The sequence below is a fragment of the Chelonoidis abingdonii genome, chromosome 5 (assembly GCF_003597395.2).
Source record: "Chelonoidis abingdonii isolate Lonesome George chromosome 5, CheloAbing_2.0, whole genome shotgun sequence".
In the NCBI taxonomy this organism is placed as follows: Eukaryota; Metazoa; Chordata; order Testudines; family Testudinidae; genus Chelonoidis; species Chelonoidis abingdonii.
In genome coordinates, this window is record NC_133773.1 from 35,990,058 (window position 1) to 36,017,199 (window position 27,142).

The following is a 27,142-nucleotide window of genomic DNA, read 5'->3' on the forward strand; positions in this document are numbered from 1 at the left end:
GAGCCTCTGAGTAGGGGTTCTTTCCACTCTCTGCACATGGGAAAGGTACAGATGAAGCTTTGTTATGATTTCCAGGTAATCTCCCTGGGGGCAGATGCAGTGTTAATACCCTGCCTGCTTTGCCTACCCCTTTCCCCTAAGCAGATTGTAAACACACAGAGAGCCCTTTGTGGTCCACAGAAAAGGGAGGGAGATTATGTAATGAAGGAAGCTGACCACCCCATCATTACCCCCACCCTTGTTTGCAGAATAAATCCATGTTCAGAAGCAGAGATTCCCTGGGACAAATTGAGCCCTACCACGTGGTCCCAATTGCACAAAATTGGGATTACAAAATAAAAAGATGGCCTGGTTCAAGAGAGAAGTTCAGTCTGAAATCTAACTTCCAAATGAAGTTCTTAAAGTACTTGTTTAAAAAAATAAGTGAAGCACTTCAGAAAATGAATTGGGTTATTTGTTAGCTCCCCTTGTTTTACTTTAAAAAGAGTCTCTCTTTAAGGAATGAACTAGGGACTGCATGAGCTGAGCAGTTAGAAAGGAAAATAACTGCAGCAGTATTTTGCATATGATCATTTAAAATAAAATCATATGGGAAACCAGTTAGAAGAAAGCATTTCAGTAACTAAGCCTAGAGGTGATAAAGGAGCGTGCAAGTGTCAAAACAAGATGATAAAGCAGCCTGGGAATATTCAACAGATGGTAAAAAGAAAACTTAATGTCTAAAATATGCTTCTCAAGTAACACATTAAAATAAAAACTACTCTGATTCTGGCCCTGGGGGTGAGTGGGGGAGGAAGAATGGCTACATTGTAGATTTCACAAGGGAAGATTAAAAATTCCACAACAGCGGCAACACAACTCTTTTGCCTTTTTAAATTGTAAATATGCCTAATGCATCCAGAGGTTACATGTGCATCAGATATAAAATGACACAAGATAAAACGGAATGAAATTCACAAAAAGGCAACTCAATAAGAACTTACCTCACTAGAGAAACCTGAAGACAAATAAAAATAATCCATTTTTTAAAATCCCCCTGATGATTAAAACAAGCTTGTGATTTTTCAGCACCTCACTTGTGAATTTTGAATGCGTGATACTGGCAATACTGGGTCTTTCTGATGTTTCTCAAAGCCTTAAAGATAGATTTAGGAATAATCCACAACATCTAACTGATAAATAAGAGGCGTTAAGTAGACTGCACAGATATCAGTGACGGATGACCCTGTCAAAACTTCAGATTTTAAATATGAATTTTTTATTTAAATTACTTATTAAATGTAGCCATATCATGCAGAAGAACCTTGGTGAGACCACTTCACCATAATAATAATAAACACTTTGTATTTTTAGAGCACCTTTCATCCAGAGAACTGGAAACACTCAGCATACATTAAGTGAGCTTCACAGCATGCCTGTGAGGAAAATCAATATTGTGACTAACATTTAGCAGACTTGTTAGCCGAGGCACAAAAACATTAAGGAATTTTCCTGAGGTCACAACAAGGAGCAAAACGAAAGAGTCCTTCCATTGTGCTGCGTTCTATCCAGGAGGGAACACTGCCACCCCACTGTAGCATATAGGACTCTGAGGGAGCACGGTGGATGAGGAGTGACTAAAGCAAAAGAAATGCTCAGAAAACAAAGACGCTGCTCAGGTTTTAATAAAACCTTGTGATCAACCATATTTAGACACAACAAATCCGGCATCTTGGCAGGGGTTTAGACTAGATTACCCTTGTATTCCCTTCTAATCCTATGATTTTGTGTAAAATGTGGTCAGATCTGCCTGGTACCTGCATAGGGAAAAATCACCAGGATTATAATTAAAATAAAATGTCTTCTTTAGAAAGAAACACAAACCTTCAATGGGGAAAGGTGGCCTCTTTAACAGAAGAATAACTCTAGTAGATTTCAGTGATAGGAAACCTGAGTCTCACCATTTAATAACAGATTTATACTAACAAAATATAACTTTGTAACAATTACATTTACAAGAGGGGAAAGGTCAGGTTTAAATGTTGTGACATTAAAGTCTGTTTCAATTCTGAAATGCAACTATGTATATGGTACTTTCTTGTTCAACAGACCTGCTTCTTGTTTGTGTGTTCAGTCATAACTGCCTACTTTGGCTAAAAGATTTTTTACTTCCATTGCAAAGGTAGAACCAACATAGCTAAGAGGGAGTGAGCTGGCTGCTCATCAGTAAACTAGCACACTAAATTAGAATTTTGAGACACTGTTATACAAATGTCTCTGAGGGCATAATGTTAATATGCTGGCCTACATTTTCAACAGTGGCTTTTGTAGTCTTTGGTACCTAACTTGAGATGCCTTAAAATGACTTGATTTTCCAAAAGTGCTCAGCACACTTGCCCTCTGAATCAAGCCCCTTTTAAGGTGTCTCAAGTTGGGCACTGAAAATCACTAGTGGTGTGAAAATTTAAGCTTGTGCAAACCCCTGGCTTCATTACTGCAGAATTTATTATTAGTGATGATGATGCATATGATGGAGAAAAACAACTTGACTTTTAGTTGGTAGGTAGAAAAGCCACCTTTTCATTTTTATAAACTCAGCACGTCTGTTATAGAAATAATTGAAAGACACTAAGCATAAACTACATGATACAGTTTGAGTTATATTTTAAATACTTGGCCATTTTTTATAAACTCAGTCTGTGAGCATATGAAAGCAGTTCAGAGATCTATTAGCAGTGACCAGACTGGGAGGTCACTGCTATAAATTGTCATAAAGGACCACAGAGGAAAATCAATATGAATAATGCATATTCTTCGTGCAAAACCCCAAGAGGGGAGGGTATTCTTTTGTTGTTAAGGAATACTTTCAGTTTTTAATCATGTTTACAAAAAACAAAATTCCTGTTTTGCTTCCTTAATAATACCGTGGACTATTAAAACTGAGGGGAATTTTAAATAGCTAGGGTTAGATCCTCAGCTGGTGTAAATCAGTTCTCCAGCCTTGCAACTTCTGGAGTCATTAACAGCTCTGCAAAGTGGATAGAAAACGTTATGAACTCAGAATGGTTGTATTTACATGTTCTCAGCAGTCACTGTTCTTCTTAGTATATTATGCCCAATATGCCTCAAGTGGCAGATGACCAGGAATCTTCACTGAATTTGGTCCACCAGTTGGATCATTAATTTCTCCGAGCTGGATACTAATGGGAAGTGCCATGTGAATGCTGATTCACTGTGCTGACACGTAAATGATTACACTAGGTGCAAGGCAATAGAGAATTAGGCCCCTTTTTTCACCATTCAGTTTACATTTCATTTAGTCTGTACAGCGAAAATACGTTTATCAAGTAGTTGTTCTCATTCACTAGCATAGTGCTACAATGTTTGGGATGCAAATAATATAGAGGAAGACTAACTCTAAAAGTAACACTTGGACCTTAAAAAAGTCCAACCTATTAGCTTTTGCAAAATTTTGTTAAAAATAACATAATTTAAATGTTAGGCTTGAATTGCGTAACAGTATCAGAAGAACAAAGGGCTTTCCCGACTGGATCAGGAGGTCATCTAGTCCAGTATTCTGTCTGACTGGCTAGCACTAGAGGGATCAAAGGAAGATGCAAGAAACCACACCATTGGTAAATGTGGGATAATCTGTCACCTCAAGGAAGTCTTCCCCCTACTACTTAATAGCTAAAACCTCCATGCTTCCAGGCTTAAGACAGGTTTATCTCCCTCCCAAAACTCATCTTTTTGCATTAACTCTTATAACGCTGGATATTCTGTTATCTCTCTGTGTGTATGTGTCTAATTAGTTTTTGAATCTTGCAAATTTCTTGTCCTGTTTAAAAAATATTGAAAAACCTCTTAATGGTATAAGTAGTTTATGGAAGAAGTCCAGAAGGTTTACGCTTCTCTAGTTTTTGATTAACAAAGCATCGCTTATATGAAATAAAGTCTCTGGGCAGCATTTGTCCCAATTTTTTAAGTATCAAAAAAGATAAGATGACTTGGCAAGAGCCTTAGCCTGAGGTTAACTTGAAAAGCTAGAGCTCTTTCTCTCACTGTAGTCTAGAACTGAGTGACATTCAGCTCCTTTTCTTAGCACTGCTTGATATTTTGGGATTTAAGCAGTGTAACACACCAAAGATATCAAAGGGTTCAAGAACTCCTGAACACGTGTTCAAGTCAAAAGATGTGGTTGTGGTCAAGCTATTCAGATAAAATTAATGTTGATCCTTTGAGATCAAACCTCTGTCCTCATGAAAGTGTAATGCTCAAAGAATCCTTTCAGATGCAGAAACCTGCAGAAGGTTCCCCACAGGTACTCTCTGTGTGGTTAGATGCACATAACCGTTCAGGATGTCCACAGTAATTTAATACTGATTTATGTCCGACTTAATTTACCTGGTTTCTGCCTCTGCACTTTGACATCCTTTCCCATTCCCCCATCCCCAAGAAGGTGGTAGTGGTAGTACTGTCCAGGGGATGAAAGGAGGCTGGGTGAGCTGAGAAGTGTGCTGTGTAAATGCAGGCTCTCCAGTCTGAGGGAGCTGGTCTATGCCAGAATTCCCAGGATCTACTGGCTCTGTAGGTAGTGTTCTCTGCTCCTTTTATTTACTGCACTCCAAACCTCCAGAATGGAAGCAGGAAAGTTTGTGTGTATAAACTCCAAGCTTCCAGACCTTTACGCATACTTAGCCCTAAACTGAAGAGAAAATTCACTTGGATGTTTGTGTTTTATGTAACTATAGATACAGAATAAATAGTGTCTTTTACAAAGAGCATGAAAGAGTTAAATTCATTTTTAACATAGGAGGAAACAAAGTAGAAACTGAAACATTCAGAGATTAAAAAGATCATCAATAGCCTCATCCCCTTCCTCCTAATGACCAAGAAATGTCAAATTATAAGTGAGAAAGGAATCACCAAAAATGGTTCACTAAAAGCGTGAGGGTTTCAAAGTGTACATTGAAATACTTCAAAAAAAAAAAACCTCTCTCAAATCCCAGATCGTTGACCAAATACTGTTAAAGTATAAGTGAGAGTTTAAAAAAAAAAGTATAATAAATACGTTTAGTAGATTAAATCAAAGTCTTTTTACTGTATATGCTAAAACCTGAATTCAGGCACTTTCTTTTTCTGCTGCAATAGACATTGATCTCATTAAAACTCAAATATTACTTAATTGGGTTAACATTTTCAAATCTGTGTGTCTGTGGTTATGAACTGTTATAAAAGGGTCTAATTTTCAATGGCACTGAGCACCTTAATTTAAAGATTGTGGCATGAGTTCTCCTCAGACTTCGGAAAGCTGCCTGCCAAACCTTGTGGCCCGAGGGTCTAGAACCTACCAGCACTGTCCACATGGTGGGTGGAGCTAGACAAACCATGGGTGTCTTGACTCTGCTTGGCTGACTGACTGACTGACTCCAGACTTGTGCAAAACTGCCAGTGTTCTCTACAAGTTTTTTGTATACAAATTTTTCAATGTTATTAATTCAATGATTTTTCACAAGTGCTTATGAAATTGTTCCAGGACAGTATTTTGTTACTTCTGTCATGAAATGCAGATTTTCCTGTGAAATGGTTTCATGGCAGATACCTGTCCAGCCCTCCAAGATAGAATGGTCTTATTTTCCCTGGACATGCAGGACAATAATTCTCAGGAGTTGTGGTACACAGATGTGTGTAAAAAGAAAATGTCACTTAGCAAGAGTATAAAACTACATTGAAGCCTAATAATTTCTACGAAGCTACCTTTAAAGCTTGGGAAACAATCTGCATAAAATATATAAACCGTTGGGTATACCTTTTGAAACAAGGCTAAAATATTTTATACTTTTGTCAATCACTGTCACTATTTTAATGTTTTTGTTTTTGTTTTACAGTGTGTGCTGTATTTGTGGGCCTTGAAAATCCTTTATCCCAAAACACTGTTTTTACTTCGTGGGAATCATGAATGTAGACATTTAACAGAGTATTTCACATTTAAACAAGAATGTAAGTGTGCTTTAAATTCACAGTCTCTTCCATATTACATTGTAATTGTTTGTTACTTAGTAAGTACTCATGTAGTACTTAATGTCAATTATTTTGCATCCTTAAACCATCCTTCTCTTGAGGGGAAACCCACTGAAGAAGAAAAAATAATATAAAAATCTCTGTTTCAACATATGGCAAAACGGACAGGCGAAAGGATTGGTAATAAGAAGGGGTTGGGGACTGTGTTCTTGCAATCATGGGAAGTCTAAAGATACTTGGGGAAACTTCATTAAATACTGTAGATGTTGGGGAAGCCACAGTTTCTGCACTTCTGTGCTCCTCCCTTCTAGTGTGCCTGCAAAATAAAAAGCATGATTTTCTTGGTGTCTCTGCTAACATTGGTCTCTTAGTGTACAACTGTGCACCATCTCTTCCTTCATTTTGGGGTCGGAACAAATAACACTTCTTAACATTACCTTTCCAGGTAAGCTAATGTAGATTGGAGTGGGATGGTAGTCCTTCGCCAGGGATATTATGCAGTTGGGAGGGCAGGTAGTTTGTTAGGCAATGCTCAATTAAGATTTAATCTATGGTATGAAAAAGCTTAAGAATCCCTTTAAAAGATTGTTACTTAATATAGGGCATTTCCCCTTCTAAATTGGAAGTGTAAACATACAGTATCATGCATTTCTTTCTTTTACTGTACTAAAGAATACTGGGATACTTCAAAGATTATTGGCTATAGACTTGATTTGCACAATGAATAACCTATGTGCAGTAATATAAACTGAAGCTATTGCATGGGTCCACATTCCCACTTTAACATAAAAGATGGGAAAAAATGTTAATTGGCTGAAATGCTGCATGGTTTACTGAGTTTAATATGCATATTGGTAAATTAACATTTTGGATTCATTGTGTTCGCTCATTCATTTCACAGTGATGTTTCTGCAGATAATTAATGACAAGGATGTGGGTTAAAGTTTAGATTCCTCTGCATAGAGCTGTTCTTTATGGGAAATCATTTACTAGAGAATAATAACTTTTCTACAGAATTTCAAAGTTTTCTATGGAATTTCTTAATGGGTATATAATTCTACATTAAATTGGTTGGTGTTAAACCAATTTAATGTGGTTAATGGTGGTTTTTTCCGTAGAAAAAAAATTCTGTATTAAATTCTATAAGCTTTTAGACTAACTTGTATGGAATGCTATTGAAGTTCTATAGAATCTTAATAGGTTCATCTGTATTAAATTATGTAGAATTTTTCCAACAGCATGTAAAAGTAACCCAGATCTCTAGTGCCCAAAATATGTGTATATGTGTGTGAGGTGGAGAACGACTCAGTATGCATAGTGATTTATTTCTGTAAAATATTATTTAGGATTTTATGATAGTTCTACTCCCATTGAAGTCTGTTGGCCCTTTCTAGTTGAGAGCAGGACCAAGCCCTTAAATTACAGTCATCTTTTTCTTTAAAATACTGAACACCATCTTCTAATACCATTTTACTATCCAAAAGGTAAAATAAAGTATTCAGAACGAGTATATGATGCCTGCATGGATGCCTTTGACTGCCTTCCCTTGGCTGCTCTGATGAACCAACAATTCCTGTGTGTACATGGTGGCTTGTCTCCAGAGATCAACACTTTAGATGACATCAGAAAAGTAAGTCTGGGTACTGTTCAAGTCTGATAACCACGAAAACTATGTATTAACATAACGTGAGGGGTTTTTTCGATGATGTTAATTTGTTTAAGATTTATAGGGGAAGTTATTGGTTTTTCAGTTGCATTCAAACTAATCTTGAACACTGTTGTCCTTTTCTGGTCTTTCTAAACAGGACAAAAAGGAAATTTCTACCTTTATTTTATTGAGGAAGCCTCCAAAAATCTTTGCTAGTAATAAAACGTAGGATTCATCTTCTTCGCTTTTTGAAAAATTCATTTAAAATAAATAAGTTTGGAAGCATAGTCAGATGTGGAGTCATTAGATCATTCCTTTCTTTTGGAACATTTTAAGCATCCTGTTGATTATTTATTGTAGGTTAAAATAATTGAGTATTGTGAATTTATTTGGTGAAAAAAAAACATGTACACGTGTGGTTTTTATATAGCTATACTTGCAACAAACATAATAACAGATTTTATGTGGCAACCAAAATAACTTCAGAGGCGGGTAGTGAGCTCTTCTAAAAATCTGGCCCTCACTTATGTGCCTTAATGGGAGCTAAGCTATTTTGAAAATCTGGTTGCAATAGAGCAGGGGTAGGCAACCTATGGCACGGGTAACGAAGTCAGCACGCGAGCTGATTTTCAGTGGCACTCACGCTGCCCGGGTCCTGGCCACTTGTCCAGTGGGCTCTGCATTTTAATTTAGTTTTAAATGAAGCTTCTAAAACGTTTTAAAAACCTTATTTACTTTACATACAACAATAGTTTAGTTATATATGATAGACTTATAGAAAGAGACCTTTTAAAAATGTTAAAATGTATTATTGGCACACGAAACCTTAAATTAGAGTGAATAAATGAAGACTCGGCACACCACTTCTGAAAGGTTACCGACCCCTGCAATAGAGGGTGTCCAGCATGTGAAAATCTGTCACAGAACTTTTTTGAATTCTGGCTCTGTGTTCACTTTTTCACCCTCAGATATAAAACTGAACCTGATAAGCTAGTCTCATTGGCTGGGTAGCACAATCAGTGAAAAAACAGCTAGACATGCCTCAAGCTGTATCCTTTGTAACCTGCTCTGTGCCTTACTGGTCACAATATGGCTCTGCTAGGGAGGAGCAGAGAAGCAACAGTGTTCTCCTTCCCCTCCTTTCAATCTAGAGTGCATCCATTTTTCTTGAGACAAGTGGACAAGAACAAACTGAGAAAGCAAGAAATGCCTCACTCCATATGTCTGTCTTCCATCATACTATTGCAGCGGCAATGTGTTTGCAGTGAAACTAATGACATACTCTAAATGCAGGCAGTCAAAATGGGAACCAGGGATTGCCTTGTTAGATGTGAGTGTCTGTAGAACACTTAATATGCTTTAGGAGGTTGATTTTCTACCACAGAGGGGGGACATGCTCATTTACTTTTGTTCCCTACCTATCTAACTGTCAGTATTGCTTTGAATTACCCTGCAAAATTTTCTCTGTAAACTGAGACGTCTGATGGCGAGGGTTACCTGGACAAGAGTCCTGTCTTTGGAGAGACAGAGTCTTTGTGATTCTTGTCTTGCATTTTTTTCCAAGTAGAACAGTCTCCAGTTCCGCTGTGACAGTGAAAATGATGCTGATTCTTCTTGACATTTGTCCCTTGGAAGACCTGCCCCAATTCTGAAAAATGTTTCCAAAGCCTTTCATTTGTGCAGTTCAGCTCCCAAGAAAATGTTGATGTGTGCTGTCTTTTAATTGCATAATTGCAGACCATTTATTCAGTGTTCAGTGCTTGAGTAATATGTGACATCTCATAATCACATTTTCCTTAGCCATCCTTTGAATAAACAGCACAGATTCCCTGATTCAAAGACTCTTTCTAAAGGTTATTTTTTAGTTAAACAATCCACTGTGCCAGTCAAGACTACTTTCCCCTGAAGGGCCATATCCCTCTCAGGCAAGGTCAGTCATGCTTTTGGAAAAAATCTTTCCAAAATGCCTGTTCTCGGTCTATTCCTTGTGTGCATCCAGAGACCTCCTGAGGTGACTTAATGAATGTTTTGGCTGCTGCTTGCAAGAAACCCAGCCATTCTCACTGGAAGGTGATTTCTTTCTGTGATCTTTCTGTCTGTTTCCAATGTGATGTAGTGCAAGATGTCTTCTGCTTGTTATCAGTAATAGATCTGCTGTTGCTGGCATTAGAAAGAGCCTCGCATGTGAATTGCAATGGAAATTTACTTCCCCCCTTTCCCTTTTAAGAGTGGTAGTTTCATTTCTCTTGACCTAATCCTTAAGGTGGGATTCTCAAAAGACCTTAGTTTTGGCCTAACTCTTCTTTCATTGCAGAGCAGAGTAAGGCCAATCCTGAGCACTTTGGAAAATCCTCCTTTTAAAAGACACTCTGTATTGTGAACTGTCTCTCTAGTCTAGATTCGCTACTTAAAAGATCACACTTAAAAGCTATTGAGGCCATTCAGAAATAACTACTGGAGTTGAGGAGGTGAGCTAGGAATTTTTCACTCTGCCTCAGTGGAGCCAAATGAAGAATCTAAGGTTGTTATGAACATAGCAGGCTCACAACTATCTGTAGTGATTCTCAGTTGAATCCAGATTGCAGTTCAAGATTTTTCCCCTGGTATTCCAAGGCCTCCGTGTATTGACCCTAGCTTCCTCAGTTGTTTTTTCTCCTTCTGAGGCTATGACTTCACACAGCAACTAAGTTCCACTGGAACAATGAAACGGTCTGGCAATAGGAGAGAAGGTTTTGGCATGTCAGATAGAGAACTTGGATAGGATCTGGACCCAGAACGTGGAGTTCACTTCTCACAAGAGATAAAATGACTGCAGATGCATCCACTTTAACTAAATGCAAAATTTATTTCTTTGACTTTTCCTCAATATGCTACACAAATGCACAAAACTCTCTACATTTGTCAAGCTATTTTTCTGTTGGCACGTCTATACAGCCTGCAGAAGCGAGCTTCCCTGCCTGGGTCAACAGACTCAGGATAGTGGGGCTTGTGCCGGGATTCTAACAATGATTATGTAGACCAGTAGTTCTCAAACTTTTGTACTGGTGACTCCTTTCACACAGCAAGCCTCTGAATGCAACCCCTTTTTATAAATTAAGAACACTTTTTTACATATTTAACACAATTATAAATGCTGGAGGCAAAACAGGGTTTGGGGTGGAGACTGACAGCTTGCAACCCCCCCCCCCATGTAATATCCTCGTGACCTCCCAAGGGATCCCGACCCCCAATTTGAGAACCCCTGGTGTAGACTGCACTTTGAAGTTGTGGCTTTTGAGCTGAAGTCTGGGCTCTGAAGCCTAGGGAGGAGGATGGGCTTCAGAGACTGAGTGTTTAACCGGGGATTGGAGGCTCACTTCTGCAGGCTGTGCAGGCATACCCTTACAGGCTAAGGAAGTAGCGAGAGAGAGAGAAAAATATGTTTATACTTCAGTGTACTTGGAAGGCCCTCAGGTGCAAGAGTGACGGAGCCATATGTGATGCTTTGGGGTTTCACCCAGACCAGTTAACAGGACCAGCTTTAGACCTATTCCACCAATTCCCCCGAATTGGGCCCTGCGCCTAAGAGGGCCCTGCACCCAGTGAGAATCTCTTTTCTGGCTAGAGGTGCCTTTTTAATTTTTACTCACCTGGCGGCGCTCCAGGTCTTCGGCGGCAGGTCCTTCAGTGCTGCCGAAGACCTGAAGCGAGTGAAGGACCCACCGCCCAAGTGCCACCAAAGACTCGGAGCCCTGCCCTGTGAGTACAAGCCCCATGTGTTTTTTTTAACCTTGTGTTGTTTTTTTTGTTTGTTTTTTAGTCATCCCTGCCGGGTCCCCGTCAAAACTGTTCAAATTGGGCCCCGCATTTCCTAAAGTCGGCCTTGCCAGTTAAGGGGCTGTGTCACCGTGTGCCCTGTAACCTTGGGTACTTCTGTGCTGCACAGCTTTGGCTCAGAACCGTGACACCAGCAGGCTGCTTTGCAGCACAATGATCTCGCCCTGGCCTCCGCCAGCCTGGTTACCCCTTCCAGCAGGGTGATCCCAAGAGTCCTTCCAGTTCTAAGTCTCTCCAAAACCATCTCCCCTGCAGTGCTCAGCTCCTCTCATTGTAGCAGTCACAAAGCTCATCAAGTTTGCTACTCCTTTAAAGAGACAGTATACAGCACCAGCCTGTTAGTTTGACCGAGGACTTTATTCTTCAGTTTGAAACAGTGCGCTGAATGGTTATGTAATATAACAAGATTATGTTTATTGACAAAGAACAGGTATTTAAGTGATACCAAGTAGAAAGAATTGAAATAGAAATGGTTACAAATAAAAATACACTTCTAAGACTAAAATCCAACTTGACAAACTAGTCTTTTGTCCAAAGAAGTTTTCTCACAATGGTCACTCTTGCAGCATGGTTGGCCAGTCCTTAGCCAGGATCCAATATAGAGCCCAAAGTGCTTGGTTTCTTTGTCTTCTCAGGTGAAAAGTGACAAATTGGCTTTTTGTCTCAGTTTATATTTTACCAAAGCATATTTACCCTGTTTCAGAAGGCAGGAAGGCTTTCTATGGGTGCAGGCTCCATCCCTGTTTAGATTAAATGATCAGGTTCCTTGTCTGATAGCTTTGTTTTACCTTGCAGGTAAATGTGGTTTTCATTGTCTTAGGTCACACCTCGCTTAATTTACATTGGAGGCACAGTCAGGGCTGTGAAACAACATTCCTTTGTCTAGGACAGGCTGAATTCATGCTCTGCCTCCCAAACACCGATTAAGAACGTATTTCCAGCACACATCTGTAACTTTTTATGTACAGTCCATACATACATCATACAATGACTTTCAGGATCAGCGTATCACCAGTTTACACGACACCTTTGAGATGCATACTATGGAGCAATGAATGTTTCAGGTTTGATATAAGTTACAATATGGGGATCCCTCTGCCAGTTGGCATTCAGGGACTCCCAGAGTAACACTTCCCTGCTTATAATCCTGCAGGAGGGTTAGCCACTGGCTGAACCTTAGGCCTATTACTGATCCTCCTTTACTGTCTGGGAGATCAAAACCTTCTGTCCTGTTTCTCTCATTGTTTGATCAGACTTCAAAGAATAATATCAGTAAGTATTCATAATTCCTTATATAATGTTAATGCATACATCTCAGAATGATATCATCAGTGATCCCTGGCTTTCATAAAAGACCTTACTCAATATTATTTTATATAGTACGATAATATAATGTATAGTCAGTTGATTCAATTGCTTATTCTTTATGGTTCAGACCACTTGTTCTTCCCTCTGGCATGTCTGGACCCTGATTGTCAGACCAGAAAAATACATAGATATTTCAACCTGTGGAGGCTTAGCCTGCAGACAGACAGGTTCAATAAAACAAGACAGAAGATCAGATCTCTCTAAATCTGACTGTCCCTTTAATGGTGCTGCATCAGTCCAGCAAGGGAGGTTTTAATGCAACAACCAATCACTACCACAGTGGTGTTTTAGAGAGATAAAACATGGTTAGCTTACACAGAGATGAATAGACTTCCAAAATGAAAACATCTCCAGTATTTTTAACATCTCAGGGGAGGTATGTTACATTGATATCTATATTAAACTGTATTTAAGTGTCTTGTTAGATTTTGTTTTTAAATCTCGTAAAGGTTTATGAAGACAGGCATTATGCTGTTTAAATTCCATAATTCCGTTGTTACCTATTCTTTAGGGAGATTTTTCCCCCGATAATGCAGCACTGAAAGAAATCTTGTATAGTATTTTATATTACAAATGTGTAAATTGAAACCATTCAAAGTTAATATTTTTCATTTTACGTTTAAAACTTAGGGATTTTGACATTTTGTAACACTTGTTGAAGGAGATTGGCAAATAAAAATATGCAATTTTTTCCATTCTTTGAAACTACTAAACAAATCATTGTAATAGCCAGGAATACTTTGTATCATGCTGAGAAATATATACACTAGTAGTAGCTTTTTCATTTACACCAATTTGATTAAAACATTATCTGCATTTTAATTTAATGAATGTAAAGCTGTATTTGCCAGCTAAAGCTTTGATTAAACAGAAATACTCTCTTCCTAAAAATTTGTTGTTTTCACAGCATAGCAAAATGGTAGGTTAAAATTGTTTAATGCTTAAATTCCAGGTTAGGGTGATTAACATTTTCAGAATTTTTTTCATTAACAAGTCTATTCGTCCTTGGCAATCAGCAGGTTTTTTCATAATTATGAATGTGTGTTGTTTTGTTTTGATGTATTACAGTTACAAAGGTATGAATTATTTAGAGATCTGAAACAACTTAGAAGTGTGGGTTTGCGATGAATATTTCATGAAGAGCGTGTGAAGGTAGAAATGGAGAGGCCATCTCAATAAAACTTCTTAACTGAGTGTGGAAAAAATGAAAAATCACTTATATTGCCTTTCGCTTCCTAGACAGAGTGGAGAATTTGATAGCCTTGTCAGACTGATTTATAAACATATCTTTTACAGGGTGCTTATATATAGCTTTTGTGCTGAAAAATATCATTTTTAATGTTTCTCCTAGTTTTTTATGCTTTCTCTTGTTTGCAGTATGACTGTATAATTTGCTAATTTTTAACAGATTCTGAAAGAAAGAGGGATTCTTTGCTGCAGCTAAGTAAGGTTAAAGTAGAAGTTAATGAAAGCTATGAGAGAATCGCAGCAAGATGCTACAGTGCAGAGACATTGCCTCAGTACTTTAAAATTTTATATTAGATATATCTTTATTGAAAGAAATTTGTTCTGGTATGACTGTTGTCATTTTCCTTTAACAAGTCCCTAGCTCCTTTAGTCAAGTTTCATGATGGATGAATAGTCCTAAAATACAGCAGGTCACCCAATATTTGCCCACGGCAGGGCAGGAACTAAAGAGTCACACTTCGGTTGCACAGAATGGAACAAAATGCATCTGTCCTCCTCCTCTTTTAAATGCAGAGATATGACTCACTTACGCTGTTGGTGCCAGCTCCATTGTTATCCAAGTATCCACCATATTAAAGATGAGAGCAGCTGGGACCCAAATTGTAGTATGCTCTGGGCCTCAGTTTGGCAGTCTCTGAAATACAGGCTTACCACTAATGTGGTTTTTATGGATGTTTTCTGGATGCCTAATATTAACAAGTTAGTGTTCAATCTATGTATATTTCTAACTTCCTAAATAATAAAATGTAAAAAGTTAGTATTTCTGTCTTATTTTTCTTAGTTAGATCGATTCAAGGAACCACCTGCATATGGACCTATGTGTGATATCCTGTGGTCAGATCCTTTAGAGGACTTTGGAAATGAGAAGACTCAGGAACATTTTACTCACAACACAGTTAGGGGGTGTTCATACTTCTACAGGTAGGGTCATTTTCTTAATTAATGATTCTCTACTGACTAGATGAACAATTGGAATCATGGATGTTGTGTGCTTGCTTGCAGTCTGCACCGTTCTTTTAATCATAATAGTGTGTGCTTGGGAGTGGGGCCTATATTGTTGCATGGACTTTATTTTATTTTCAGTTCTTTGTTTGCCATTCTTGAATTGCTCTACAATTTCTGGAAATAATGTTGACTTTTTCATTAGAGAAGTTTTAAGGTAGGTTTGAATGTTGGTCATTAAAAGATCTCGACATCCACTGTGCTGAAATGATAGTTAAGAGTTGATCTGAAACGTGTGGTTCCTAAACTTAAGACTTTTTACTGGGAATCTGACATAGTTGTGATAATTCTGGTTTAGGATTAAATTCTTTGTGCTTGGTCAACTTTGGAGCTGAGCAAATAGTTTAGTCAATGAATCTTGAATCTTTTTCTGTTCTGTATCTATAAGCAATTGTGATTTTTTTTCAAATATTTTGCAAACTTTTAACATTCAGTCAATTTGATTGTGAACAGTTCTCTGTGAGAAATTCATGATATGAGTGTTAGTTAATTGTGGTTGGTCAGATACAGTACAGGATATTATTTTTCTTCCCTGGCTGAATGAGTGTACCAGCACTTCTGGTGTACCTTTCCATGGTTTTGAATTTAAATTTTAATTTCTATGCATATAGCTTTGAAATGTTCATGCCAGTGAAACTTAAGTGTGCAACTATTTCTGGAAGGTGGATGCAAAAGGGGTACAAATGCAGCCAAAGCCAGCTCATTTGATAATCAGAGTGAATATTTGAAGAAAAATATTTTCACTGTTTGCCCAGCTCTAATCCTCCTATTCCCTTTTTGGAGAGTTCTTCTTTCCTGTCCCCATGCAAGTGGGGGAGCTGAGGGAGAGCAGTAGGCTGTCTTTTTTCCACTCCTAGCCTGTTTGAGGCAGCCAGTGGAATCTTTTTCTCTCTCCTTATGAAGAGAAGGGGGCTTTGTTAGGGGTTCTGTCTCCATTTCCCTTTCCGCAGTGTGTAATGGGCCACAAAAATAGCACATCTTCTGTCAGAGCAGGTGCTTTGCTAACTATATATTTGTTCTCAGCATCAGACCTTATGGCATGGAGCATTCTTGGAAGCATTTTCCCACAGAAAATAGTCTAAAGCAGTGGTCTCCAAAGTGGAATGTGCGCACCCCAGGGCAGTGCGCAAGAAGATCCTTGGGGGTGCGCAGCAGTGGGTGCGTGCTCAAAAAATTGTTACTGATAGGGGTGCGTGATCAAAAAGGTTTGGAGACCACTAGTCTAAAGAAATGCTTTTGAGATTGTCCTGTTGAAACTTCCAAAACACTGTACTTCAAGCCCCTGGGTAATCCATGGTATTTGGGTCTTTGTCTTCTGTCATGGCACCAATGCCATGACCACTGGGTTTTGATTCTGACAACTCCCTTTTTGTGGAACTGTCATGTTGTGCTCCATTGGCATTAATTCTCTAGGAGCAGCTTAGAATGGGAATATATCAGAGTGACAAAATTTGGCAGAAGGAGAAAGTGATAGTGTGAATGGTGCATTTCATTAAAATTTTACTAGGAGGTGGGTGGGACTTCCTTGTTCAGATGTTTGTTAAACAAAATGAAAGGTTCCATATCCTGGCTGACCAGTTCCACTTCACCCCAGGGTTAGCAGTGTCCAAGCTTGGGCTTTCTGAAGAAGCTGTATGGGAGTTTGGCACTCAGTTTCCATAGGTTCCTTTGAAAATCCTTTTTCAAACATAATTCCTATCTCACAGCTGTTTGGGAACCTTTGTGCAATGAATTGGTAGCCTCAGTCCATGTCTGAAAGCTGCAGCCAGGATCCTTTGTGGCACTTTTAGCAAAGAGGTGAAAGATGGACTGCACCATGGAAACTAAATTCCAGTATCAGAAAGGATGAATTGCTGCTGCCCTTGCTGTTCTGGTTCTGTCGTTAACTGATGCTGCAATTTTCACGTCTGTAAATTCTGACACTACCCACAACTACTAAATTCATACAGATGTCTTGCTTTTATAGAGGATCAGCCAAAATGCAGATGGGGCTGGGTCTTTTGGGGGCTTTTGTTCTATATTTGATTAGTGCTTAACACAACAGGGTCTTAGTCCATGACTTGGACTCGTTGGCACTACTGTAATGCAAAAGGAAGAATAATAATTCCCATGTGACCTGTGATGGTTCCTGGGGATACCCAGGCTTGGGAGGCACCTTGCCATCTCCTGCCTTTAGCATGAAGAAACCTTGTCTGCTTGTCAGGGTCAGCTCTGTGACTCCACCAACTACTGGCAATAAAGCCACTCCCCTCTAGGCCTACTTAGGCCGTATTGTCTCTTCACAGGTATTCCAACCCTCGAGTCCTCTGAGCTTCCCCCGCAGTGTCCTGCCCCTACTCTGTTGAATGCTCACAGAATTACCATATTGGCTGTTCCCAAAGGAAGTTTACTGGTTACACCTTAGCCCACAGCACTTAAATTTCTTTATAGAGAAACCAAATATAAGTTTATTTAACAAAGAACAGAGATCCAAATGATAGCAAGCAGAGCTGTTGGAAACAAAGGGTTACACATAAAATGAAACCATAACGTGCATACTAGAGCCTAAACTTAACTAATAGGACATTATGCTACAAGAGTAAAAGCTCACCTAAAGAGTAAAAGCTCACCTAAAATCTTTCCAGCATATTACAACCAGGTTTGGCTGTGATCTTCCATTCATAAAGCAACCCCGCTGTCAGCTTACTTCCTAGGCAAAAGATGCAGAGTTTGACTCTGTCTCTACAATTATAATCCAAAAATCCATTCTCGTGACATATAAACAGGATGACAACCCTTTCCCCTAGTTGATTTTTCCTGTGTGCTTCTTTCTTGTTTTTTTACAATCTCTTGATTAACATTCAGCTCACACTCTAGACAGGCTTTCATTGCGAAACAGACAGTACACACATGACCAGACAAAGAGGGATAGGCATCTCTTTCCTTCTACCTGACAGGAGTAGGTGGATCATCTTCTGGTGACCTGCCTTAACTCATAGACCTTAAGAACATGATTTTCAGTGTATATACATAACTCCTTATGTATTATCAGTATGTACATTTCATAATGATTATGATGATCAGTGTGACACAAACTTTCATTAGAGATCTTACATGACACTTTTCAGTTAACTAGTATGTAAATACCAGACTTGTAGACACCAATCCCCTTATGCACCCCATGCCCTCTGCCAATTGGCACCAAAGGTCTCTGGGTCACACTGACCTTTTTAAACATGTGAAATGTTACTCCACATGGCTAAGGAAGCTGTCAGGCAGACTAGCTGCCTATAGTTTTCGCTTTTCTTTCAGATCAAAATTTCTCACATTTGCCATAAAATGTCTCCCCTAAGATAAGATGTAGATGTAGATATATATATATACTGAAAATTTTAAAGATAAAGTCTTACTCCTGTTGTTTGAAGAGAGAAAAATAGTACCAATTGGGAAGATAACTTTCAACATCTGATAAGAGCAATTCTTTAATTTTCTTTGATTATTAATTTCTTCTTATGATTCAGCCTACTTCATGCTGAATGTTTCCATCCCCCAGCCTTGTTAGGAATATACGAGTTGCTGTAGAGGAACGCTGTATGTTCTAAGTGGTGGTGAAAAATACTAATATGGTGCCTAATTGTGCAGTACTATATAATTCGAAGGAAACTTCTTCCCGACATAAGCAGGGGTCATCTGTATCCAAGCTAGTGTAATGGTAGTTACCATTCCTGTAACTTTGTCACAAGCATGTAAGTCTTTTTTGATGTTTACTAAGCCCAGTGGTAACCTATGGCAGTAAATTCCTTATGATAGTTATGGGCTGTGTCAAATTTTATCTGCGTTTTGTTGCAGCTCTCCAAGAAGAAGTGAGAATCTCTCCAGAACACCAACTTCACAGTTAGAAAAACATGGTTTTAGATTCTGTAGTCACTACCTCAAGACTCACAAATTCATATTTCAGAAGAGTCTGTACCCTTCAGTTATGTCTATGATGCAGCTGGGAGTGAGCCTACCAGCCTGGGTAGACAGACTCATGCTAGCTCAGCTCAAGCTAGCATGCTAAAAATAGTGTGAATGTTGTAGCTTCAGCAAAGATTTAAGCTAGCCACTAGAGCTCAAAGCCCAGGATCAGGTGGGCTTGAGACCGAGCTGCTGCCCACATCACAATGGTCACGTTGCTATTTTTAGCCAAGCTAGTATGAGTTTGTCTACCTGAGTTGGGAGGCTTATTCTCAGCTGCAGCATAGACATACCCTTCTAGGCCTTTTTTTAAACCTCTCTGTGTGTTTTGAAGAATGTGACCGTGTTCTAGTGCTCAGTGCATTAATAGGACTAGGTTTCCTCATTGTAAATCAAGTTTATGCAAAAGTTGCATCCAAAGTGGAAAGGCCAGGGATGGAAACTGAATGATAAAGGTCAAGAAGAATTCAAAGACGTGTGAGCCCAATATAATTTCTTCTAGGTTATTAAGAAATGTTCATTGATGATAGGAAATAATATTGTAAGAAATTCACATTTATTTAGACATATTTGCTATAATGGTAATTTCAAGTGACCTTTCTGTGATTTAAGATTATTTCCCACAGTGAAATAACATCAGATAGATGACCTTAGCAGTTAATGTAGCTTTCCAGCCCAGTAAATCTACTATATTCAGCCAAATCCTGTGTACTTATCAAGCCTTTAGTCATCTTAGGAAATGGTTTCAATGCACATGAAAAAGTTGAAAGAGCTTAATTTACAGTACCCTGATAATCTTTCTTTCCACATTTATTAAGTGGACAAATTGCTATGGCCCACTGAATTTAAAACTGCTCAATGTTTTCCTTTAGAAAATCTCAAGTGTAAAAGATCTTAAAACCACTACAGCCAACATTGTCAGATGATGGTGCCTATAACTCAGGACCTAAATCCACTTATGTGGAACTAGGTAAAAATAAGTTGACTTTTTTTTTTAGAGTTGCTGAGCACCTGCAGCTCCCTCTGTAAAGGGAACGTTTAATAAATACTTTGCATCCAACAGATTTTGGTTAATGGGTGGTTTTTAGAAACTGGAAACATGAATGGAAAGTAGCTACTATGACATCGTAGCCACAAATACATAAAGCCCTTAAATGTTAAATACGTTGCATTTTGTATGTTTTTGAGCAATGTTTTCTTCCTTCTTCAAAAAAACAGCTACTAATGTGATCTATTTTCTTCTGTGTCTTCTAAACTTTAAGCATGTGTGTCTTCTTCAGTCCTTGTCAAGTTAGCTAATGTCAAATCAAGAGAAATCAAAAGTACTGATTTAATGAGGTGTTACTTGTACAGAGTAAAATTTATTCAAATATTGTTTTTGAAAATTAATAAGTCATGGCCAGATTTCACCACCTTTACTCACATTGATAGTACCTTACTCCGTGAATACTACTGAGTAAAAATGTCAGAATCTGGCCTTAGCATCCATATTAGAGTTCATAGTTTATATATGAGCCGGGTATTCTATGTTTGTATATCTTTTCTGTACCTGTCAGTCAGTGACAACATTTACGTAATGGAATCTGGCATTAATATTGATGAATTGATACTGTTTGGAAACATATCCCTCAATTGTCCCTATGGGAGAAGAACAATTTCCTGTTTATTTAGCAAAATATCTAAGATTACTTTGGTTGGTTGGTTTTTTGTTGTTGTTGTTTGTTTTTTTACATGTGTGTATGGTCAGTTCTGTTGATGGTCCATCACATTTCCTGACTCATGCATAATTACAATATCACTCTCAAGTGCAGCTCTTGGAGAGCTTATCTATACAGACACTTCTGCCTAAGAAAGATTGGAAATATGGCAAGAGACCACCCTGGCTTAACCAGGAGATCTTCAGTGATCTGAAACTCAAAAAAGAGTCCTACAAAAAGTGAAAACTAGGTCAAATTACAAAGGATGAATATAAACAAATAACTCAGGTATGAGAGACATACTTAGAAAGGCCAGGGCACAAAACTAAATTAAACTAGCAAGAGACATAAAGGGTAACAAGAAAACATTCTACAAATACATTAGAAGCAAGAGGAAGACAAAGGACTGGATACTGTTACTCAATGAGGGGTGGGGGAACAATAACAGAAAATGTGGAAATGGCAGAAGTGCTAAATGACGACTTCTTCTTCGAGTGGTTTTTCATGTCCATTCAAAGTAGGTGTGCGCGAGCTGTGTGCATGCCAGCTGGAAGATTTTCCCCTAGGAGCAACCATAGGGTCGGCATAGGCGCCCCCGGGAGTGGCGCCATTACGGCGCCCTATAAAGGGGCCCACCAACCCTCCACCCCCTCAGTTCCTTCTTACCACGGGTGATGGCTAGCTGGAACTTCTCTCATGCATAGCAAGTTAGCAGTGTCCTAACCTTGTGTATAGTCCGTGTATATGGTTACATTATAGTTAGTTTACTTAGATCATTGTATATAGTTCTTGGTAGTTGGGGGGTCCCCCCCAAGTTTTTATTGCCCGCTGGGGCATGCCTGGGTCCCCTAGGTTTAAACTCTGCAAGGACTGTGGGAAATTCATGCCCAAGAGTGACTCGCACTCTGCTTGTTTGAGGTGCCTCGGAGAGAGCCACCAAAAGGACCGGTACTCTATTTGCAGAGGCTTCCGCCCAAGAACTCTCAAAGACAGAGCTCAAAGACTTAGAGTCCTCCTGATGGAGGCTGCCCTGCGGCCACTCTTGGACCTGGAACCGGCCGAGGCAGTGCCCAGCACATCTTGCTCGATGCAGAGCGGCCCGGCACTGCCATCAAGACTTAGGGCCCAGCCCAAGTCATCTAAAACCCGGCACCAGATGGAGTCAGGTCATAGGAAGTCACCGCTCACCGTCACCGGTGCCTGCTAAGAAGAGAAAGCTGATAAGGGAACGGTCATCGCACCAGGACCCGAGGCTGATGCCATCCGCGGGTGCAAGTGGACAGGCTGGGCTACAGCCCTCGGCTGCTCCGTCGACACCCGCACTGCAGAGAGGGCAGTCGAGTCCAGACCAGCCTAGATCCCCAGACCTCAGCGGAGATTTGCACCTCCCTTCGACACCAGAGGCGTTTGAGGCGGCCTCAGACCTGATGGGACTCCCGGCGCGGGCCTTCCTGCACCGTAGGGAGTTGCCTACTGTGGCCCATCCCCCAGTACAACTGAGGGGAAAGCCAGCCATGCTGTCACCTCCCTCCCTGCACCGCACTGCTAAGGCGGCACCAGACCAGATAAGAGGCTCTCCGCCACCTCAGCACCGCTCTCCAACGGCACCGGGTGCTGCTCCCCCCAGGTCCTCGTACTCAGAGATTTCAGACTCAGAGGCAGACTCCTACTGCTCCAGCCGGTCACGGAGCAGATCGGTTTCAGGGGCAAGCCACCAGTGTTACCCACAGTGGCAGCAGCAATGGCATCCACCCTCGCAGTGGCCGTTTTGGACCCCCTGGGCCTACCACCAGTCGGTTTGGTCCTCGATCAAGGTCAGCCTCGATCTCCCCAGCATTGGTGGCCCTGGCACAGCTGCCTCCTCCACCGGCACTGTCGCCGGGCAGGGGTGTGCCATATCCAAGTTCAGCACCCCCTAGCCGGGCAGCGGCACTGACAGCGGCTACAGTTCGGGCTTAGCAGCCACCGCCCAATATGCCAAGCCACTCACTGGCGACCCCGGTACCGGTTGCGGTGCCACATTTAGAATCGGAACCGACCCTGCAACCACAGTACCGTGTGCCGCAGGATCCTGAAGGACTGCACACACCGGAGGAAGGGCCGATCCATGTAATTTCCTCATCTTCCTCCCCGGATGAAGCGATCTCGGGCACGGCTGCGACACTGGCCCTGGAGGACACTCGAATCCTCCAACAACTGCTCTGGCAAGCAGCTCGGAGCCTCGCAATCCAAGCTGAGGAAATCGGGGTGGGCACGGACCCTGTAGTAGACATCCTGGCTTCCTCAGGGCCATCCAGGGTGGCTCTCCCGCTGATAAAGACCATAGCAGATACATCCCGCACCTTATGGCAAATGCCAGCCTCACTGGCTCCTGCTGCCAAGAGAATGGAGTGGCGCTATTTCGTCCCCTATAAAGGGCATGAACACTTATACACTCATCCCCCCACTAACTCCCTAGCGGTGGATGTGGCCAACCAACGGGAGCGTCAAAGGTTTCAGGGGTCAACACTGAAGAGCAGGGATGCTAAAAGACTTGACCTCTTTGGCCGAAAAGGGTACTCCACGGCAGGCCTACAGCTCCGCATTGCCAACCAGCAGGCAGTTGTAAGCCGATATGGTCATAACACGTGTTCGGCCATGTTGAAGTTTATGGAGCTCCTTCCCCAGGACTCGAGGTCAGAGTTTTTGGCCCTGGTGGAGGAGGGGAAGCTGATCTCCCGAGCCCCTCTCCAGGCCACCCTAGATGCGGCGGACTCAGCCTTGCGCACCCTGGCCACGGGACTGGTCATGCGGCGGGGAGCCTGGTTCCAGGTCTTGGGCATGCCCTGTGAGGTCCAGCAGACATTCAAGACCTCCCCTTCAAGGGGCAGATGATGTTTTCAGAAAAGACAGACAAGCGTCTGCATAGCCTAAAGGACTCACAGGCCACGCTTCGCTCGCTGGGCTTGCATACCCCTGCGACCCAGCGCAGGCAGTTTAGATCACAGACAGCCCCACGCCCCTACCAGCCTCAGACTCGCCAGGAGCTGGGGTGCAGGCGGGGCAGAAATGGCAAGAGGCGTCACCAACGCCACCCCTGTGGACAGGCGTCCGGTCAATCGAGACCACCATTTGGGCCTAGACCCCCCTATTTGATGGTGCGGTCAAGGGCGACCTATCTATCGAGACTCTGGATCCTTCTACCCCTACCTTTGGGTCATGTCTGTCCCCCTTCTACCGTGCCTGGTCCTGAATCACGTCGGACAGCTGGGTGTTTCGCACTGCAGAGAGGGAATATTCTATCCAGTTCTCCTCCCTCCTGCCCCACCAGCCCCCCACCCCGTCCGTCTTCAGGGACCCATCTCACGAGCAACTTCTAAGTCAAGAAGCGAAGTCCCTCATGGAGGCAGGGGCGGTGGAGGAAGTCCCTCGGGAGCTCAGGGGCAAAGGCTTCTACTCCCGGAATTTCCTAATACCGAAGGCAAAGGGGGGCCTGAGACCCATCCTAGACTTGCGGCAGCTGAGCAAGTTTGTACAAAAGCTCAAGTTCCGTATGGTCTCCGTGTCCTCGATCATCCCCTCCCTGGATCCAGGAGATTGGTATGCTGCCCTCGACTTAAAAGGACCCTTATTTCCACATTGCCATAATTCCCTGACACCGTCGGTACCTCAAGTTTGTCGTGGCCAACGCCCATCTGCCGTTCACGGTGCTTCCATTCGGCCTGTCAGCTGCTCCCAGGGTCTTCACGAAGTGCATGGCAGTCGTGGCAGCCTTCCTGCACAGGCGGGGCATCCAAGTATTTCCCTACCTGGATGACTGGCTCATAAAGGGCTGCTCCAAGGAGCAAGTGGAGACCCTGGTGTCGTTCATCAGGCGGACCTTTCTCAATCTCAGCCTTCTCTTGAACAAAGCCAAGTCCACCCTGTCTCTAACTCAACAAATAGAGTTCATAGGAGCAGTTCTGGACTCCACCCAAGCCAGAGTGTACCCAGGACTGGCTCCAGGCACCAGCGCACCAAACGCGTGCTTGGGGCGACATGCCATGGGGGCGCTCTTTTGGTCGCCGGGAGAGCGGCAGGTGGCTCCGGTGGACCTCCCACAGACGTGCCTGCGGAGGGTCCGCTGGTCCCACGGCTCCGGTGGACCTCCCGCAGGCGTCCCTGTGGAGGGTCCGCTGCTCCCGCGGCTCCAGTGGAGCACCTGCAGGCACGCCTGTGGGAGGTCCACCAGAACTACGGGACCGGCGAGCGGCAGAGTGCCCTCCCGCGGTGTACCGCCATGCTTGGGGCAGCGAAATGGCTAGAGCCGGCCCTGAGTGTACCTGCCGGAATCCAGATTCCGTGCTATTTCCGAGCTCATCCTTGGACTGCACCGCGCCCCGATTACCACGGCATGAGTCTGCCTCCGGCTGTTGGGTCACGTGGCGGTGTGCATCTATGTGGTAAACCATGCCAGACTCCGGCTTCCCCCGCTAGAGTCCTGGTTAGCGACAGTATATCGCCCAGCCAGGGACCCCTTGGACTCAGTAGTGTCCATTCTCCACTTGGTGCTAAGCTCGCTGCGGTGGTGGCTCGACCTGCAGAAAGTGTGCATGGGTGTCCGCTTTGCTGCCCCTCAACCCTCTCTCTCCCTGGTAACGGATGTCTCGGGTCGGGGTTGGGAAGTGCACCTAGGACACCTCAGGACGTAGGGCTTGTGGTCACCGGAGGACCTCAAGTTGCATATCAGTATCAGAGAGCTGACAGCGGTTTGCCTCGCTTGTTTGACCTTCCGGTCCCACCTGGCCAGCAGATATGTTTCAGTCCTCTCGGACAACACGTCGGCAGTCTTTTATATCAACAAAGAGGAGGGTGCACGCTCCTCTCCCCTGTGCAGGGAAGCCCTTGCGCTGTGGGATTTCTGCGTCCACAATGCTACCCACCTGACGGCGTTCTACCTTCCGGGGGAGCAGAACGGTTTGGCGGACACCCTCAGCCACTCGTTCCGGGGTCACAAGTGGTCCCTCCGATGAGATGTGGTACGCTCAAGTTTCCAGCTTTGGGGCTTTCCCTGGTTAGACCTGTTCGCCTTGCGGGAAAACAGAAAGTGTCGACGGTTCTGCTTCCCTCCTGGGCCGCAGTCAGGGGTCTCTGTCGGACTCCTTCCTACAGTCTTGGGGGTTTGGTCTGCTCTACGCCTTTCCTCCGATCCCCCTGATACACAGGGTGATTTTGAAGATTTGCAGGGACCACGCACGGGTAATCCTGATAGCTCCGGCGTGGCCACGCCAACATTGGTACACGTCAGTCCTGCACATGTCCGTTCAGGTGCCCCTGACGCTGCCCCTGCTCCCGGACCTGATCACACAGGACTGGGGCTCCCTCCGCCACCCAAACCTGGAGTCCCTTCACCTCACAGCATGGATGCTCCATGGCTGAACTCGGTGGAGATGCAATGCTCCCAGCAGGTCAGACAAGTGCTGCTCGGTAGTAGGAAACGTCATTTAGGGCCACCTACCTGGCCAAATGGAAGCGCTTCTGCATATGGTCGGGTCAGCGAGGTCACAATCTGCTGGAGGTCCCAATCCCCATTGTCCTAGACTATTTGCTCCACCTCAGACAACTGGGCCTCTCCCTCTCCTCGATTCGTGTTCACGTGGCGGTCATCTCGGCTTTCCATCCTGGAGAGTGGCGGTACCTCAGTGTTTGCGAACTCACTGGTCGGGTGTTTCCTCAAAGGTATGGACAGGCTATTTCCACATGTTCGTCAGCTGGTCCCTGCTTGGGACCTGAATCTGGTCCTCTCTGCCCTCTAAGGACCTCCTTTTGAGCCTCTGGCTTCGTGCTCCCTGTTGTACTTGTTGTATAAGACTGCCTTCCTGGTGGCGAACATCCTCAGCCAGGCAGAGCTCAGGGCGTTAATATCTGAGCCCCAGTACACTGTCTTCTGTAAGGACAAGGTCCAACTTAGACCTCACCCGGCTTTCCAACTCCAGGTCGTCTCACAGTTCCACATGGGTCAAGATATTTTTCTCCTGGTGTTTTATCCAAAACCACATTCTTCCAATGAGGAGCGGAGATTACATTCCCTGGATGTCCGCAGGGCCTTGGCTTTCTACATCGAGCGTACCAAGCTGTTCATATGCTCAACTCAGCTCTTCATTGCAGTGGCGGATAGGATGAAGAGGATCCCGGTCTCCTTTCAGCGAATCTCTTCGTGGATCGTGACCTGCATCCGGGAATGCTACTGCATAGCTAAGACCCCTGTCCCTCCGGTCACGGCCCATTCCACTAGGGCACAGGTCTCCTCTGTGGCATTCCTGGTTCAGAGCCTGACTCAGGAGATTTGTAGAGCGGCCACATAGACTCATAGACTCATAGGTCAGAAGGGACCAATATGATCATCTAGTCTGACCTCCTGCACAAGGCAGGCCACAAAACCCTACCCATACACATTTATAACAACCCC

General features: G+C 42.7%; 1 protein-coding gene across 2 annotated transcripts in view; it reads left to right on the forward strand.

Moving 5' to 3' along the window:
* Window positions 1-27,142, forward strand: part of PPP3CA (protein phosphatase 3 catalytic subunit alpha) — a 316,752-nt gene that overhangs the window by 224,395 nt on the left and 65,215 nt on the right. For both annotated transcript variants that reach the window (XM_032763032.2, XM_032763033.2), the window contains exons 4-6: window positions 5,868-5,979; window positions 7,485-7,630; window positions 14,862-15,001. In XM_032763032.2, coding sequence (XP_032618923.1) covers window positions 5,868-5,979; window positions 7,485-7,630; window positions 14,862-15,001 — 398 coding nt within the window. The remainder of the gene's footprint in view (window positions 1-5,867; window positions 5,980-7,484; window positions 7,631-14,861; window positions 15,002-27,142) is intronic.